General features: G+C 40.2%; 1 protein-coding gene across 4 annotated transcripts in view; it reads left to right on the forward strand.

Moving 5' to 3' along the window:
• LOC135906653 (probable phosphorylase b kinase regulatory subunit beta) overlaps nt 1–14,636 on the forward strand; it is an 87,919-nt gene that overhangs the window by 12,832 nt on the left and 60,451 nt on the right. For all 4 annotated transcript variants that reach the window (XM_065438164.2, XM_065438166.2, XM_065438167.2 and 1 more), the window contains 7 exons: nt 858–960; nt 1,036–1,143; nt 2,059–2,118; nt 2,219–2,355; nt 2,449–2,608; nt 4,674–4,874; nt 4,988–5,045. In XM_065438164.2, coding sequence (XP_065294236.1) covers nt 858–960; nt 1,036–1,143; nt 2,059–2,118; nt 2,219–2,355; nt 2,449–2,608; nt 4,674–4,874; nt 4,988–5,045 — 827 coding nt within the window. The remainder of the gene's footprint in view (nt 1–857; nt 961–1,035; nt 1,144–2,058; nt 2,119–2,218; nt 2,356–2,448; nt 2,609–4,673; nt 4,875–4,987; nt 5,046–14,636) is intronic.

Genomic DNA, 14,636 nt, shown 5'->3' on the forward strand with positions numbered 1-14,636 from the left:
CTAGATGTTGGATTTAACTTCTTGCGCAACCGCCTATGATGTGCATGTGCCTGCTTCTCTTCTGCTTGGTAGGCGCATGCGTGACAAGAGGATATATATGTACTGTCCTTCCTTCCATTACACAGTTGTGAGTAGCGCTTGTCCTTGTCCACCTTTCTTGTTTCTGTGTTTTTATTGCGCTAAGTTACTACTTCAAATGTGGTTCATTGCACTTGTTAACATTCAAGCCAACTAGCTTTGTTTCACACTTCTTATGATAGTGTTATCAGTTTGATAGGCATAAACATTGTTTCATGTCAAAGCAAATTATGCATTTATCAACAAGCAAGGGGACAGAACAAGTTGCTCATTTTGAGGAGACATTATAATACCTTCGTTACCACACACCTGTTAAAATCTATCGCCAGTTATTGAAGATTTTGTTTGCTAATTTTAGTGTGTTGAAACCATTTCTGATACGCATGACGCTGTACTGCAGATAGCCCATACAAAGGGATTTCAGAATCACTTTTGTTTTTGTTTCTGCAGCAGAACTTTGATTCTTGAAGCTACCTTTGGTAAACTGAGGCATACGTATTGTTCTGACAATTCACTCGGACTTTGCCCTTCACCACTTCCAAAAAGAAAAAACATGTGACTCATGATTGCTGCACTTCAGCGTTGAATTTTTGAGATAAGAGCACCAGCTGTAAATCATAGCATCTTCCCGTTGTAGTGAAATATAAAAAAAAAACAAAAATGTTGGAATCTAAACACATCCTAATGTTACTTGTCTGCATTGTACTGTTGGAGCTTTAAACACTGTGGGCTTTGTTTTTTGCTAAATGCCTTCGTTTTCTCTCTTGCTTTCTCCATAGGAGGATTGATGATGATCGTGGCAAATCATATGAGCTGGGCCAGAGTGTTGTTAAGTGTATGCGTGGCATATTGTTTTGCTGGATGCGACAGTCCAAGGACAAGGTTAGTTAGGGGATTTGGGTATCACTGATAGGCTAGGCTGAGATGGTTAATGCGTTATTATTTGTTGTCTCTCAGATGGAAAAATTTAAAGTGGAGCAAGGGCCGCAGCATGCTCTGCACTCAATCTTTCATCTGAAAACTGGCATGACAGTCATTCCTGAAAGTGATTATGGGCACCTACAGGTGAGCCTTCTTGCAGATTTCTTGACCCTTCTCACGCAAGTTTTTGTGGTTTGACTAAGGTGTGCAAATACTGTATTTGCTATTTGATTCATATTCAGTTCATGAATTCCTAATTTCCAACTCAAATATTAATTTCCATTTGGATATTGGGAGTCTCGGGGCAGAGAGACTGACACAAATGGGGAGTGTTCCAAATGTTTGTGATCCAGGACAGCCATGAATGCTGCAGAGGGGCACCAAATCCTTTTCAGAAGCTTGGAGCAGCCAACTTCTGTAGAGTAACTTCCAGTCATTCAATAAAAATGTCTCTCCTTTAGGCGGCCTGTGAATTTGTCATCTCTGTTTAGGTGAAGCAAATTTCTTTTTGACAGTCTTCTCCCAAACGCATCTAATAAATTGTCATGCATGTAGTATTAAACTTTGCTCCTTCACCAAACAACATTTTATGTGCATGTGGTGAAGGGTCATTCTAATTTAATCATTGTCGTGATCATAGTTCACCAGATATCTAATTTGCAAAGCTCCTCAGTTGGCCGGATGTCCGGTTGTGAACATTACATGCATGTATAAAATAATGTAAATAAGCCTTTTTTACTACATGAACTCCATACAAACTACATTTCACCTTGTTTATAAATATAAGAATATTTGGTATTCTATTCAATATTCAAAAGTTGTTTTTCTTAAATGTGAATATTTACTTGATTTGGAAATTTCACTACTCTAGCATCACTAGTTGTGACAAATACTGCAATGTGTCCATCTTAAATGAAGACAGCACGTTTTGTCTCCCATAGCACCCTGTTTGTGGATGTTTTTAGATCAGAGCATTTCAAAGGCTGAAATTATGCATTTTGGAGCAGAGTTCTTTCCTATTTGTGGATTACAAATGCTTACTTTTTTTTAATCTTCCAGATCGATTCAGTGTCGCTTTATCTACTGTATCTTGTTCAAATGATCACCTCAGGGCTACAGGTTGGTGATAATAGCTAGTTTTATTTTTCTTCACATTAAGACTATATACTCCAGATTCAGTGTTTTTTGAGATTTTAAGTGTGGGCGTTATACATTTCAGATCATTTATACAATGGATGAAGTGAACTTTGTACAGAACTTGGTGTACTATGTTGAAAGAGCTTACCGCACACCAGATTTTGGGGTTTGGGAAAGGGGCAGCAAGTATAACAATGGCACCCCTGAGATTCACTCAAGGTAAATGGAATGACTGTCAGAATCATTTAGCTGCATCAGTTTCACTTGAACTCTTTTTTGACTACCCCAATTGTTCTATTTTAAAAAATACAGCTCAATTGGCATGGCAAAATCTGCTCTGGAAGCCATCAATGGTTGCAACTTGTTTGGCGACAAAGGCGCATCATGGTCTGTCATCTATGTGGATGTTGATGCTCACAACCGCAACAGAAGTATTTTTGAGACATTACTGCCTAGAGAGTCGAGTTCAAAGGTATGGCATAAAATTTATTTTTAACTTTTTCTCAGCTTATCCACACTTCCACATCTCTGAATACAGCGTGGGAAAAGTCGACACATTCCATACTATGGTGTTTCTAAATACAGCTAGAAAAAAGAAATGGTTACTATAAACCTGCCATAATGAAGTAGAAAGGGGAACCACACTTATCTCATTATGTCTATTACTTTGGTATAAGGATTTTCTGCCTGCGTGGTGGACATTGGCTGCCAGGAAAAACTAGGTTGACTTGTTACTACCGAGTGGGTAAGCCAATGCAAAAGCCCACCGTGTACTGCCGAAGGACAGTGAAAGATTTTCTGTCATGTGTTCATCAGTGAGATGACTAGCTTCTCTAATGCAGCTGTCAACACAAATAAATCTTCACGGTCATTGTGTCAAGTAGCAGTTTAAACAGGTCTAATAGTGATGTCACATGTGCACTTTCAATCACAATTTAGCCTGGTTGGGATCGTATTTCTTGGTTGTGATTATCACCTTTGCATGAGCTGAGGAAAGGAGCTAATCAGAATTAAGAAATTTGATCATGATTAGGCTCGGTCACAGTGGAAAGTGACTGGGGTATTATTACACTGTTCAATAAGCGTGCTGGAAGAGTGCTGAGATGGTTTTGTATGATACTCATCACCGTATACAAGAGGATGCTTATAAACAACAGGAAAGCATTTCTCTGCACCGGCGTTTTGTGACAGGCATTGTACTGAATTGGAGGCTAGCAGTGCTCCATTTGCTTGTTCAAGTAATGCTGATAAACAGATCACCCACTGAGAACTCGGAACGGGGGTTGTAATTTGTAACAATCCATTTCATTTTTCCATTCTTATCATTCATCAATCTGTGGGCCTAATAACAGTGATAATGGTGGTACAGCTTTGTCACACCTTTGTATGACAAGCGCATTTCCAGGTGGCCGACAGCTTGTGAAAGTTTTGAACTGGTAATACAGACAAGTTACAAACAGCATTGCATGTCGCCAGATTTCAACTTAATTGGTGCAACATTATCATTCTGGCCTAAAGAAGCCTTTTTTTTTTGTTGCTGTTGTTGTTAAAAGGAGATTTTAAATGCATTGGTTTCTATGCAAATTTGAAGGGGAATTATGGTCACTTTATCATATGCATTACTTTGTTTTAACCCATTTCCTTAAAACAACGTTTGACTGTAGTGTTTGTAGAATTTACAAAAAATTGCTATTTCGCATATTAGCATTCTCGTGTCTGCTTAGTGTGTTCTCTGTTCTAATGAATCATATGGTATGGTACTACTCCTTTTGCACTGAGTACTGCAAGATAGCAGTATGGCTACTGCAGAGCCCGTTAGAGAGGGACAAATAAAATTTTATTTGTGCAGGACACTTGTACTGCGACCCTACCACCTGCTATGAAAGGTGTGGAATGTGTATGGCATTAAAGGGCATCTCTTTACAAATCGTTTCCAAGAAAAGATTGTTTTTGAATGTGCCTTGTGTGAGCAATGTTATGGGTAATCAATTGCTTCCACTACTATGCAGCCTTCCCCATGTTTTCATTGTTCTGACTGTACACGAAGCCTTGTCACTTTTGCCAACACAGAATGACACCTGCCATGCTCTACACATCACTTTGACGTCTAGATTGGGTCACGTGACCCTCAATCATGTCACCTGATTTCGGAGGCCATGGTATCAGCAAGTGATATCGGTTTCTGCCACCAGTTGGAACTTGGCAGTATTGCTTTAGCACTAGTGACATATTTACTTCTTTGTTCCTGCTTAAGGCACTGCTCATCATGATGTCTTAAAAAATGGCCAATTACTATTGTGTTTACATGTTTGTAGCAATTTTCATGAAAAGTGGCAAGGATTTTGGAAAGTGGAAAGCAAGAGTCTCTTGAGCGAAATTGTAGGGTTGCTGTTGTGAGTACAGGAACAATATTTCGCTTAGGTGTTCATGAAAGCATTGTCTAGTCACTAAGCAGGTTTATTTACCATGTTTAAAAAGATCTTGCAGGGTGCCTTCAAGTACTTTTGGCCTAAACATGCTCTTCTTTTTATGTCTAGAACACTGACACTGGGCTCCTCATGGCTGTGAGCTTTCCATGTTTTGCCACCCATGATGACTACCTGTACAAACGCACAAAGGATAAAATAATACGAAAGCTTCATCGGAGTAATTATGGCATCAAGAGATTTTTACGAGATGGTTATGGCACTGTGCTTGAAGACAGAAGCCGGAAATACTACACATCAGGGGAAACCAAAGTGAGTTCTGCTGGCATTTTCATTCTTCTCGAGCATTTTTGAAAGCAGTGCTCAGCACACTGAAGTTCATGAACATTGCAGTTATATAACCCTGCTGTTTCCTCTTGTTTCAGGCATTTGAAAATATCGAGTCGGAATGGCCAATGTTTTTTATTCTTATGATACTTGATGGTAAGCTATTCTCAGTGTAGAGTACTGGGTTTTATGTGTAGCACAGACTAAATTTTGATAACAGGATTGCTAATTTCAGTCCGACTCTTAAATGCAGTGACTATATTTTGATAGGGCAGATTGCAAAAACAGTGACATAGTTAAATTTACGTGGACATTAAAGCATTCCAGGTGGCCGAAGTAATTAAGCTCAAGTGTAGCTTTGGGCCATTAAAACCAGTGGTAGGCAAAGATAGACTTTTTCGAATACAAATCGAATATGAATAGTAAATATTGAATATGATTAGCAAGCATCAAATGAATATGGAATAGTCAAATGGCAGACACATATATTTAAAGCAGGAATGCTTATTATGATATAATTAGATATCACGCCTGCATTGACTATTGCAAAAAATTAAGAGCTCTTCCACTATGTGAAGATAGATGACCAGCAAAGCTGTTTAGTGCATGATACAGAGGTGACCCAGAATGTTGAACAAAGGTACGAACATATTTACTGTCCAAATCTGTGGTCATTGTGGCAATATAGGTACGCACACACATTCACGTATCACCTCTGTTGTTAAATGTGTCTTTCACGTAAGACAATGAATGGCTCATACCCTCGTAAACACGGCCTCCCCATTATGACAACAGAAGAGAAGTGAAATTCTATGGTGAAATGAACGGCAGCATAGCGAGCTGTGAAAGACGATGCTCGAGCCATTGCTGATGATGATAGTTTTTGGCACAACGGAGCCATCTGTGGAAGCAGACGATGACGAACACGCGAGCAATGGTGCCAGCGCGTTTCGGTTAGCGCTGAGAATTTTTTAAGTCCTTTTTGAAAAATTTGTAGGAAACATTTTTTTTCAAAAATGTGTTTAACCCTTGTGGTTGGGGCCTGTTTGGGTCCCACATGTGACAAGGTTAGTTCAAGGGTGTGTTACAAGTCCCCGAGCCCACAGGGGTATGGGCCATTTAGCTTTGACCCTTTCTGCACTATCGCCACGAACGGCCCACATGGTGATTTGTTTTTGTCAACATCTCGGGGGGGGGGCACAAATTTTTTTTCAAGATCCTAGCCATAGACAGCTTCCCTGCAAAAATAAAGCTATCCATACGAGACAAAGGATCAGTTTTAAACACAAGATCAGTAATCGTCATAAAAAAAATTGCACGGATAGCTTCTCGGCAACTTCAGAGCCTGGCTCCAAAAAGAACCTTTTTGAGAAAGAATGGCTGTTGTGTGACCAGCTTTCCAAACATGCTAAATAAATGGTTTCCAAAAAAAAAGATCTGAAGTTGTGGGGTAAAGCAGAAAAAGGAAATCGGCTGAAGTATTTGATTTGTATTCATAACGTTGAATATTTGCATACCTCTAATTATAACCCATAGGTTCTTACCTGTAGTTCATTCAGTGTTAAAGTTCAGTCTTTGGTGAACTCAAGTATTTGTCTGTTGACTTATCACTTAATTGTTTGTGTAATTAACACCCGCTACGTTGCTCAGTGGCTATGGTGTTGCACTGTTGAGCATGAGGCTGTGGGTTCGTTCCCAGCTTTGGTGGCGTTATTCTGATGGAGGTGGAACGCAAAAATGCTTGTGTACCATGCATTGCAATGTGCATTGGGTGCACGTTGCAAAACCCCAGGCAGTCAGAATTGATCTCGATTCCTCTACTATGGTGTGCCTCATAATTGAATCATGAATTTGGCACATAAAACTCCGGCTTTTAATCTAATCTTATATTTGCCTAATTAGCAGTTTTCGTTGATCTCATTGTATTAGCCTCGTTTTCATATGCTGGTGATTTAATTTGGTAAGTTACATTGCCTGAGCCATTATTCATGATGTTTGGACTGAGTTATGGGATGTTCAATGACATCGCATGCTTTACCTTCCCAGTGATGAGGCTAATGGAGCTGTGTGTCCACTTGGTGCTGCTGCCTTTTAGGCTGAGTGACTCAAATTTAGTGCACCAGAGATTTATCTAGTGATTTTGACAATGCCTTGCTGATATTTGTATGTTCTCACTGTTTGGGCTGGGAATTACTGCAGTGGGAGCAGTAGAGAAAGGTGCAGGTAAGAACCATCGAAAATTTACCTGCAGCTCATATACTGGACTGTGCTTGCCAATGTGAACACCTATAGTGCCGCCCCAAGGGCAGATGATGCCATGCCAACACATCACTTGTCAAGTGTTGTTTAAATTACTTGGTATTTATTTATTTATTTATTTACTTATTTATTTATTTATACCTGGGGGATGCCAAGGATTGGGTATTCGTTCTGATATTCTGTGATTCTAGATTACCCTGCATCAAAACAAGTGTTTTGGAATTAAATCCATAATCTCAGACTCAGCAGCAGAACACTATGGCCTTTGTGGCTTTCCACCGATTGCCAGGCATTCCTGATTATGATTGCTTCCAAGCAAAGATGGCAGCAGGCTCACCAATTCGTTTTTTTTTTTTTTTGTCTAGTTGACCCTTTCTGTACAGACGCAAGTCAAAAGAGGAAGAAGCCCTCTCATGAAATCAATGTGATACATCAAGGTAGAAGATAACAACAGAAGTGCTGTGCCATAAAGTAACTTACAGAATTTTTTCTAAGTGGCATTTGCATCACTTTACTGCTAAGTTTTTCTAAACTGTCAGGTATTTTCATAAGACGACACTGATGGTAGGTGCCATAATAATGAAAACAGCAGTGAAATAAAATAGTGGAGGCAGAAGAGGGTCATAATTTTTTGTCAATTTTTGTCATCTCTAGACTCACTAAAAATGCACTGATCATCATGATCCAAATATTCTAAGGAAAAAAAAATCTATTATTTGAAGGTCGCTATGTTATTGAGGTCAATTTATTCTGAATTGGAGGAATTGAGAACTAGCATTTGGCATCTGATTTTTTAACGTGGTCACCATTGCACACTACACTTCCCAACAATGACATGATGTCATCCTGCAATCCCCGTTGCCAGATGTCAGCTTATTAGCTGTGTTGTACAGCATTTTTGGTAATAATGTTAATTGTCGTAGCAAGCAATATGAAAGACGTGGACGAATGACAGTATTAACCATTTAATCAGAGTGAGAGGATAGTCTGGATAGAGTGGTAGAGGAGGTAATGACCATTTTGCAACATCCATACCTTCCTTGATTCTGTGCATGTAATAGGCTCATCTACATAGCTTTTGTGTGTGGCCTGGTTTAGAGATACAGTAGCTTGGCACATCATGAACGTCCAGCGTTTTATGAGAAAGTGTCGGTCAGTTGTCTCATCCATGTAGTGGCATAAGCGTAAGTATGTCTTGGCCAGTTATTCATTGGGTGTGTCGTCCTATTTCAAGTAAATGCAGTCGCAGTTGATATGAAGAATCCTTGAGGTATCTTCAGTACCCGCGGTGGCGGTGTAGTGGCTTTGGCGTTGCGCTGCTAAGCCTAAGGATGCGGACTTGTATCCCAGCTGCATTGGTTGCATTTTGATGTGGGCGAAGTGCAAAAACAGTCCATGTACTGTGCATCGGGTGCAGATTGAAGACCCCCCAGGCAATCTAAATTAACCTGGAGCCCTACCCTACGGCGTGCCTCATAATTGTATCTTGGTTAAGGCACGTAAAACCCCAGAATTTAATCTTCTCTGGCGCTGCCTTTCATGTATGCAAAATTGTCCTGAAGTAACTATGAATGAATGCAGTAATGAACAATCGCTTTCTCTGTTTGAATGAGCTCAGTGCATTTTTTGGTAGAGTTTTAGAAACAGTGCTGGCCTAGCTCTTTTACGATAAATAGAGGGTTAACAAATTGGTGAAGAGTTAGTTTTATATCATTGTATATTAAGTGTATTACCTTTCTTATTATTAAAGGGGCCATGATACCAAATTGTCAAGCTTGAATTAGGAATTGCATGTTAAATCGTATGTGTCCCACAGCAAGCTGGTAAAATTTTTGTGCATTCATTGTGCTAGAAAATTTGTATCTGAATTTTTTTGTCGCAGTTGAACCATATAGCAGTCTGGCAATGCTTAGTAGTGATGAAATGAATTGACCCCCCGGAAACGACTCCCTCGGGTAACAGAAGTCGATCTTAGAGGCCATGCTTTTGTGTACTGCAAACACCGCAAGTCATTACAGGAGCTGGAAATACATCACGGTTGCCATGCATTGTTTTTAGAGGTGGGCGAATATCAAATTTTTCGAGTATGAATCGAAAGTATTGAATATAGAATCGGATAGTCGAACGAAGGCTCGTATATTGATATCAAGAACATTTATTTTGGTGTAATTGGCTATCACGCTTGTACATACTAGTGATAAAGAGACAGCCAACTATCACGGACAATTAGAATCAGTTTTAAACACAAGATCACTAATGGTCATTAAAATGACTCCACAAAAAGCCTCAGCGTCTTTACAGCCCAATTCTTCAGTGGCCCTTAATTTCCTGATGTGCAGTCCATGCCCGAATGGCGGGCATTGTCAGTCGGAGGGGTATAGAGCCATGATTTGAAATTGAAATTTCAAGTTAAAATGCGTGCTGACAGCCTCTTCTTCTTCCTTTTTATTTTCTTTTGTAACCATATTGGGCCCTCTACTCTCAGCTACAGTAATAAAATGAGAATAGTCAGATGACTATAGTCACAGCCCCTTAAAAAACTGAAGTATTGCAGAATAGAAAAACATTTTTTGGTATTTTTAAAATGTTTTTTTTTTATAAAATATGTTGATATTGTACAAATGAAGACGACGAAGTACGTTAATTGGTACTTCGTCGCACCCACCACTTTATAATACCGAGACCGATCAAGTTGTCCAGCGCTGTTTATTCCACAGCCCGCAGCTCACGTGCGAAGAAGTCGAAGAAGAGGGAAGATGATGATGGCTATGTACAAATGAAGACGACGAAGTACGTTAATAGTGCTTACAATATTTAGAAAAATGGTGTCATGGGTTGCGTAGCATATTCCTCCTGATATAACACATGAGCACACCAAACATGCTTTTACATACGAAATGGAAGTTTTCCTAAGCAAGTGTACTTGCATCCTTCTTGCAGAAGCCTCTTAATGCCATTCTGCAGCAGTAATATTCGTTATAGAGGCTTAAATTATCAATGTAACCTCCATTAAATCTTCATTGAAGTTGTTCGCTGTTCAAAATTTGACATTTTGTTAACTGTGTCTTCTTAGAAAAAAAGCACACTGGCACTTGTGGAGTGGAACCAAACATCCTCTTGCCACCAGTTGTGTTCCCTAGTTTATTTTGTTTTGTTTTTTTTTCAGTCTGTGTAATTACTTTAGTTAGGTCTAGCTAGGCAACATATTATTTAAGGGGGGATGTGGCAATTGAAGTGGTCAAATTGTCAAATTTTTTTATTTTCCAAATAATTTTTTTTCTCAATCCTCGGACTGTTATTTACTTCGTGATGAAATATTATTACAAATTACATGGTCTAAATTGAGAAAACAGCACTTTCCTAGAGTGCCATCATCAAAAATTGCTAAGAATAGAGCTTCGGAAGGCGCCGTCGCACCGCAGATCGCTCGGCTATCCATTGACGCAGTGCCACCACCTTGGTATCATCGTAAAGAGGGAGAGCTCTTAGCTGAAGATAGCCACAGAGACTTATTCCTCCACCGAAAAATGAACCAGCAAACGCGAGCAAAAAAAAAGGCAAAAGCGGCATCGCAATTGGGCGCTCTAGTCATGTGGAGCACCTGGCGAGCTCCTATTGGCTGTTGTAGATTTGAAGTGCTGACCAAGTGATGACGCAGCAGCAAGCTGCGCGTTCTGATCAATGTGATTGACGATCATGGCAGCTTAACGCACATGTCATGTGATGAGCCCAAAGGAAGTAAGTTTCGAACGGCCCATACGTACAGAAGACCATGCAAGGCATGGAAAAGAGATGGAAAACTAATCGTAGAAGTGGCTGCTGCCAACCTTGTTGACGAGGCATGACCAGCACACATGAGTGACGAGGAAAGCGCATCTGCGTGCAGTGCTGACGATGCAACCGTGGGCTATGGTGACGGTGCGTCTGTGTACGATGGTGATGGCATGTCCGCGTGTGGTTGTGACTTCAACGTGACATTGGCAAGAGCAGAAGCTTTCGCGTAAAATATTCCGCTGCAGATTTCAGCTCCAACTCTCACTAATGACGAGGTTGCGCAGCAAGAGGATACAAGAGCGGACGGTTTGAATACGCTATCATCTACCTCTGCACGACGCATCAAAAAGGCAACTAAGCTGCAGGAAACTGCTCCAAAGAAGCGAAAAACTACACCAAAATGTATAGAAAATGTGTCCTCACAGGCAAAGGACTACATCCCAGGCAGGTTTGAGGTGCCCAAAGTAAATATTTAAATGTTTACAACAAATGAAACTTTGAGCTCCGTTTTCGCCCCTTTCATTTTTTGTGCAGTTGCTTTCAGTCATCCCAGTGCTACTTCACAGAAGACCATGAGAACCTGAAACATTGATGAGTGCAATAAAGCTGTCCATCTTATCTGCACCTCAAAAAAAAATTTATAATGTTTTTTTTTGCAAAAGTCATTAGTAAGACAATATGCATACGAAAGTAAAAAAAAAACTCTTTATGCTCATTTTGGCATTTAAAAAATAAACCAATAGTTTTATTGCACAGAATGAGCCTTTGTAAATATGCTGACGTGAAAATCTTGGTGAGCTTACGTGTAATTAACTAATTCATTTGGGGATGACCATTAAAGGCTGTCAAGTGTTGCAACTCGAAAACTATAACAGATATCACAAAACTGATTTCAGTTATGATAGCAGTATAACAAATCACACCTGCATGCCAAATTTAATCAATTTATTCCCATAAATAAAAAAAAAGTTTTCGTTGCCACGTTCCCCCTTAAGTTTTATGCATTTTTTATGCAACTGAAGTGTCTATTAAATAGTTGTGTGGAATGAAATGAAGTTTCTGACCTGCGTAAGGCAGGCAAACACATTGCCTGGGGCTTGAATAATTCTTCAATTCATTCATTTTTTATTCCTTTAAAGCGAAGCTTTCTTTGCCTCTTCTCCCCATTTTTTGGCTACTGGCTGCTGCTGTCTTGCCAATTATACAGCTTGGGCCAATGGTTATGTGCCACTGACCATGTGTCGGGTGCTGGGAGCTGGTTGTTGGCTTCTGTCTTGCATGATTGCCATCGTGGGTATAGTGTCTATAATGTATAGTATATATAATGCCTTGGCATGGTTCACAGCGTCCGAGATTCGCATATATTGTGCCATGCAGCTGCCGAGAGCAATGCATTGTCGTGATTCACAGCGTCCGAGATTTGCGTATATTGTGTCATGCAGCTCTGTGAATCTTGGATGCCATGGCTGACTGTGCTTAGTGCCCGCCGCCGTCATCAGTTGGCAGCAACAAATTTTTACAAAAGTGTCAAAAGGTGTAGATATTTGTCCTAAAAAAAACTTTAAAATTTTGCAGTTTTGCCAGAAAGTCAGAGCATTGATAGGGATAGCAACGAGACTACCCTAAGTAAGGTTCAGAGTTTTATCAGTGTCATGTACACTTAAGCAAACATAAACAAATCTCACTCGATGACTCTTAGAACCTTTCCGCTTTTGGACAGCCATGCGCACCCACAGCAAGGGTAGAGGAGAACATGCATGCGCCGTCGGGAGAGGGCAAATAGGTGCTCATCTCTTGCCCCCCCCACCTCAGTGCATGATTGATCACCATTGCTGCGAGTTTACTTCCTCCCCATCTCCTTTGTGCCCGAACAAAGAAATCGTCAGCTCTCGTGTTTCTTCGAGCACTGAGTGCTTCCCACATACCTTACCATACAAAAACACTTTGGCAGCGTTTTTGTCACCCCAATTATTCATACAGAAGGACGCTTGCAAATAAATTTTGCCTCAGCCAACATTTTTATAGTTTTTTACTAGATTGACCAGCTTTACAAGCTCCAAGTACATGGTTGAAATGGCCAAAAACATTGTTAAATCAAAACTGTGTCACGAAATTACTTGGTTAAATCGTGAAAATGCAATAAATAGTTTTCAATGGAACTAAGATTAGGAAATGAAAATAGTTTGTTACATTGTGCATTTAAATAAATTGAGCTTCTTTATATTGAGGTTTCATTGACACAGCATCATTCCTTGCAACCCACACCTGCACATACATAGTCTGCAATCAGATATCTGATGCCAAAAGTTTTGATCGAATGGGCCAACTTCAAACCCAAAAAGGCTTCAATGGGTGCCATATCCACTTCCAAAAAGGCCACTCCTCAATCGCATAAATCAGTCGAGAGGTGGCCAGCACACGTATTGTCATACTTAATTATTCTGCTATTTCATGTGTTCATCTGTCCTTGTGCCTGTAGGTTATGCTTGTGTTCCAAGATAGGAAAAAGGTGTGCATGTGCAAACCCGGTTAACAAACTCTTATGCTCCCTCAGCCTTGTGTTTATACACCTTCCGGTCTGCCCCATGTACCCACTACCACACCTTCCCTGCATGGTCCTTTAGTCTCCCTACCTGTTTAAGGAAACTGTCCCCCATCGCGTGAAGGCATAACTTTTGAAGGGATGACTTCAATACAGACCCAATAATACTTATTTTAACAAACCCTGAATGCATTGAAGTAAAATATAATAAGGATTTGCATGTCCCAAGGCCACACTTTCAGCAGACGTGGTCATCCCAAAGCTGTAGTAGCAAATCAAGAAACTGAAGATGCCCTTCCATAGCCTCTTTCGAAGTGAAGGAAAGCCTTTTACACAGGTCATTAAGCTTTGCGTTCCTGTTCTTTCTTTTGTGTCTACAAACACAAGACAATGGTCTGCAAACCTGAACACATTTTTTACACTACTTCCAAGCTTGTCAACAACCGCCCTATACTTTGTGGCCGGGAATATCCTACTAAGCATGGGTGCTACCGGGGACTTGATATACACTTCTGACCTTTGCACATAAAAAGTGGTGGTGTAAAAGGTGGACTGGTACCAACTTGCCCAATTTGCAGCATTCAATTGTCATTATTTCATTGCTGTTGCTTCTTCGTCGTCATTCTTTTTTCACATGCTATCATGATGCCTTCGTAATCGTGCAGTCATTGGAATGCCATCAACATCATGCAGCTGTAGTCATTCCATAGTTGTGGTTCTATCATCATTGTTTTGCCGTCATCAATCTGTCGTCACTCAATCATCGTCATTCCATTGTCTTGTTACTCTTTCATTATTCCTTCTTCACATGCAGTCGTAATGCCTTTGTAATCATGTTCTTATCATTGTGCAGCTGTGGTCACTCTGTAGTCATAATGCTGTGGTTGTGAGGTTGTTGTGGTTCTATCGTGATCATTGTGCCATCATTATAGCGTTGCCGTCCCATTGCCATTAATACCCACTACCCATTACCAGAGGCAGGAATCAAAGAAGTCTGCAACAGAGAGGTACACAACAATTCGGCAACATAAGCCATCCCCATAGCGGGTGCATGCATTTAATGTGCATTTCTGTTGTCCTTAAATAGAGGCCGTGCCTGTATCTAAACATTGGCGTCATTTCGTTACACTTGCCTGACCATGTTTAGTTAAATATTATATTGCTCTTCGTCA

This window comes from Dermacentor albipictus, chromosome 1 (genome assembly GCF_038994185.2).
Source record: "Dermacentor albipictus isolate Rhodes 1998 colony chromosome 1, USDA_Dalb.pri_finalv2, whole genome shotgun sequence".
Lineage (NCBI taxonomy): Eukaryota > Metazoa > Arthropoda > Arachnida > Ixodida > Ixodidae > Dermacentor > Dermacentor albipictus.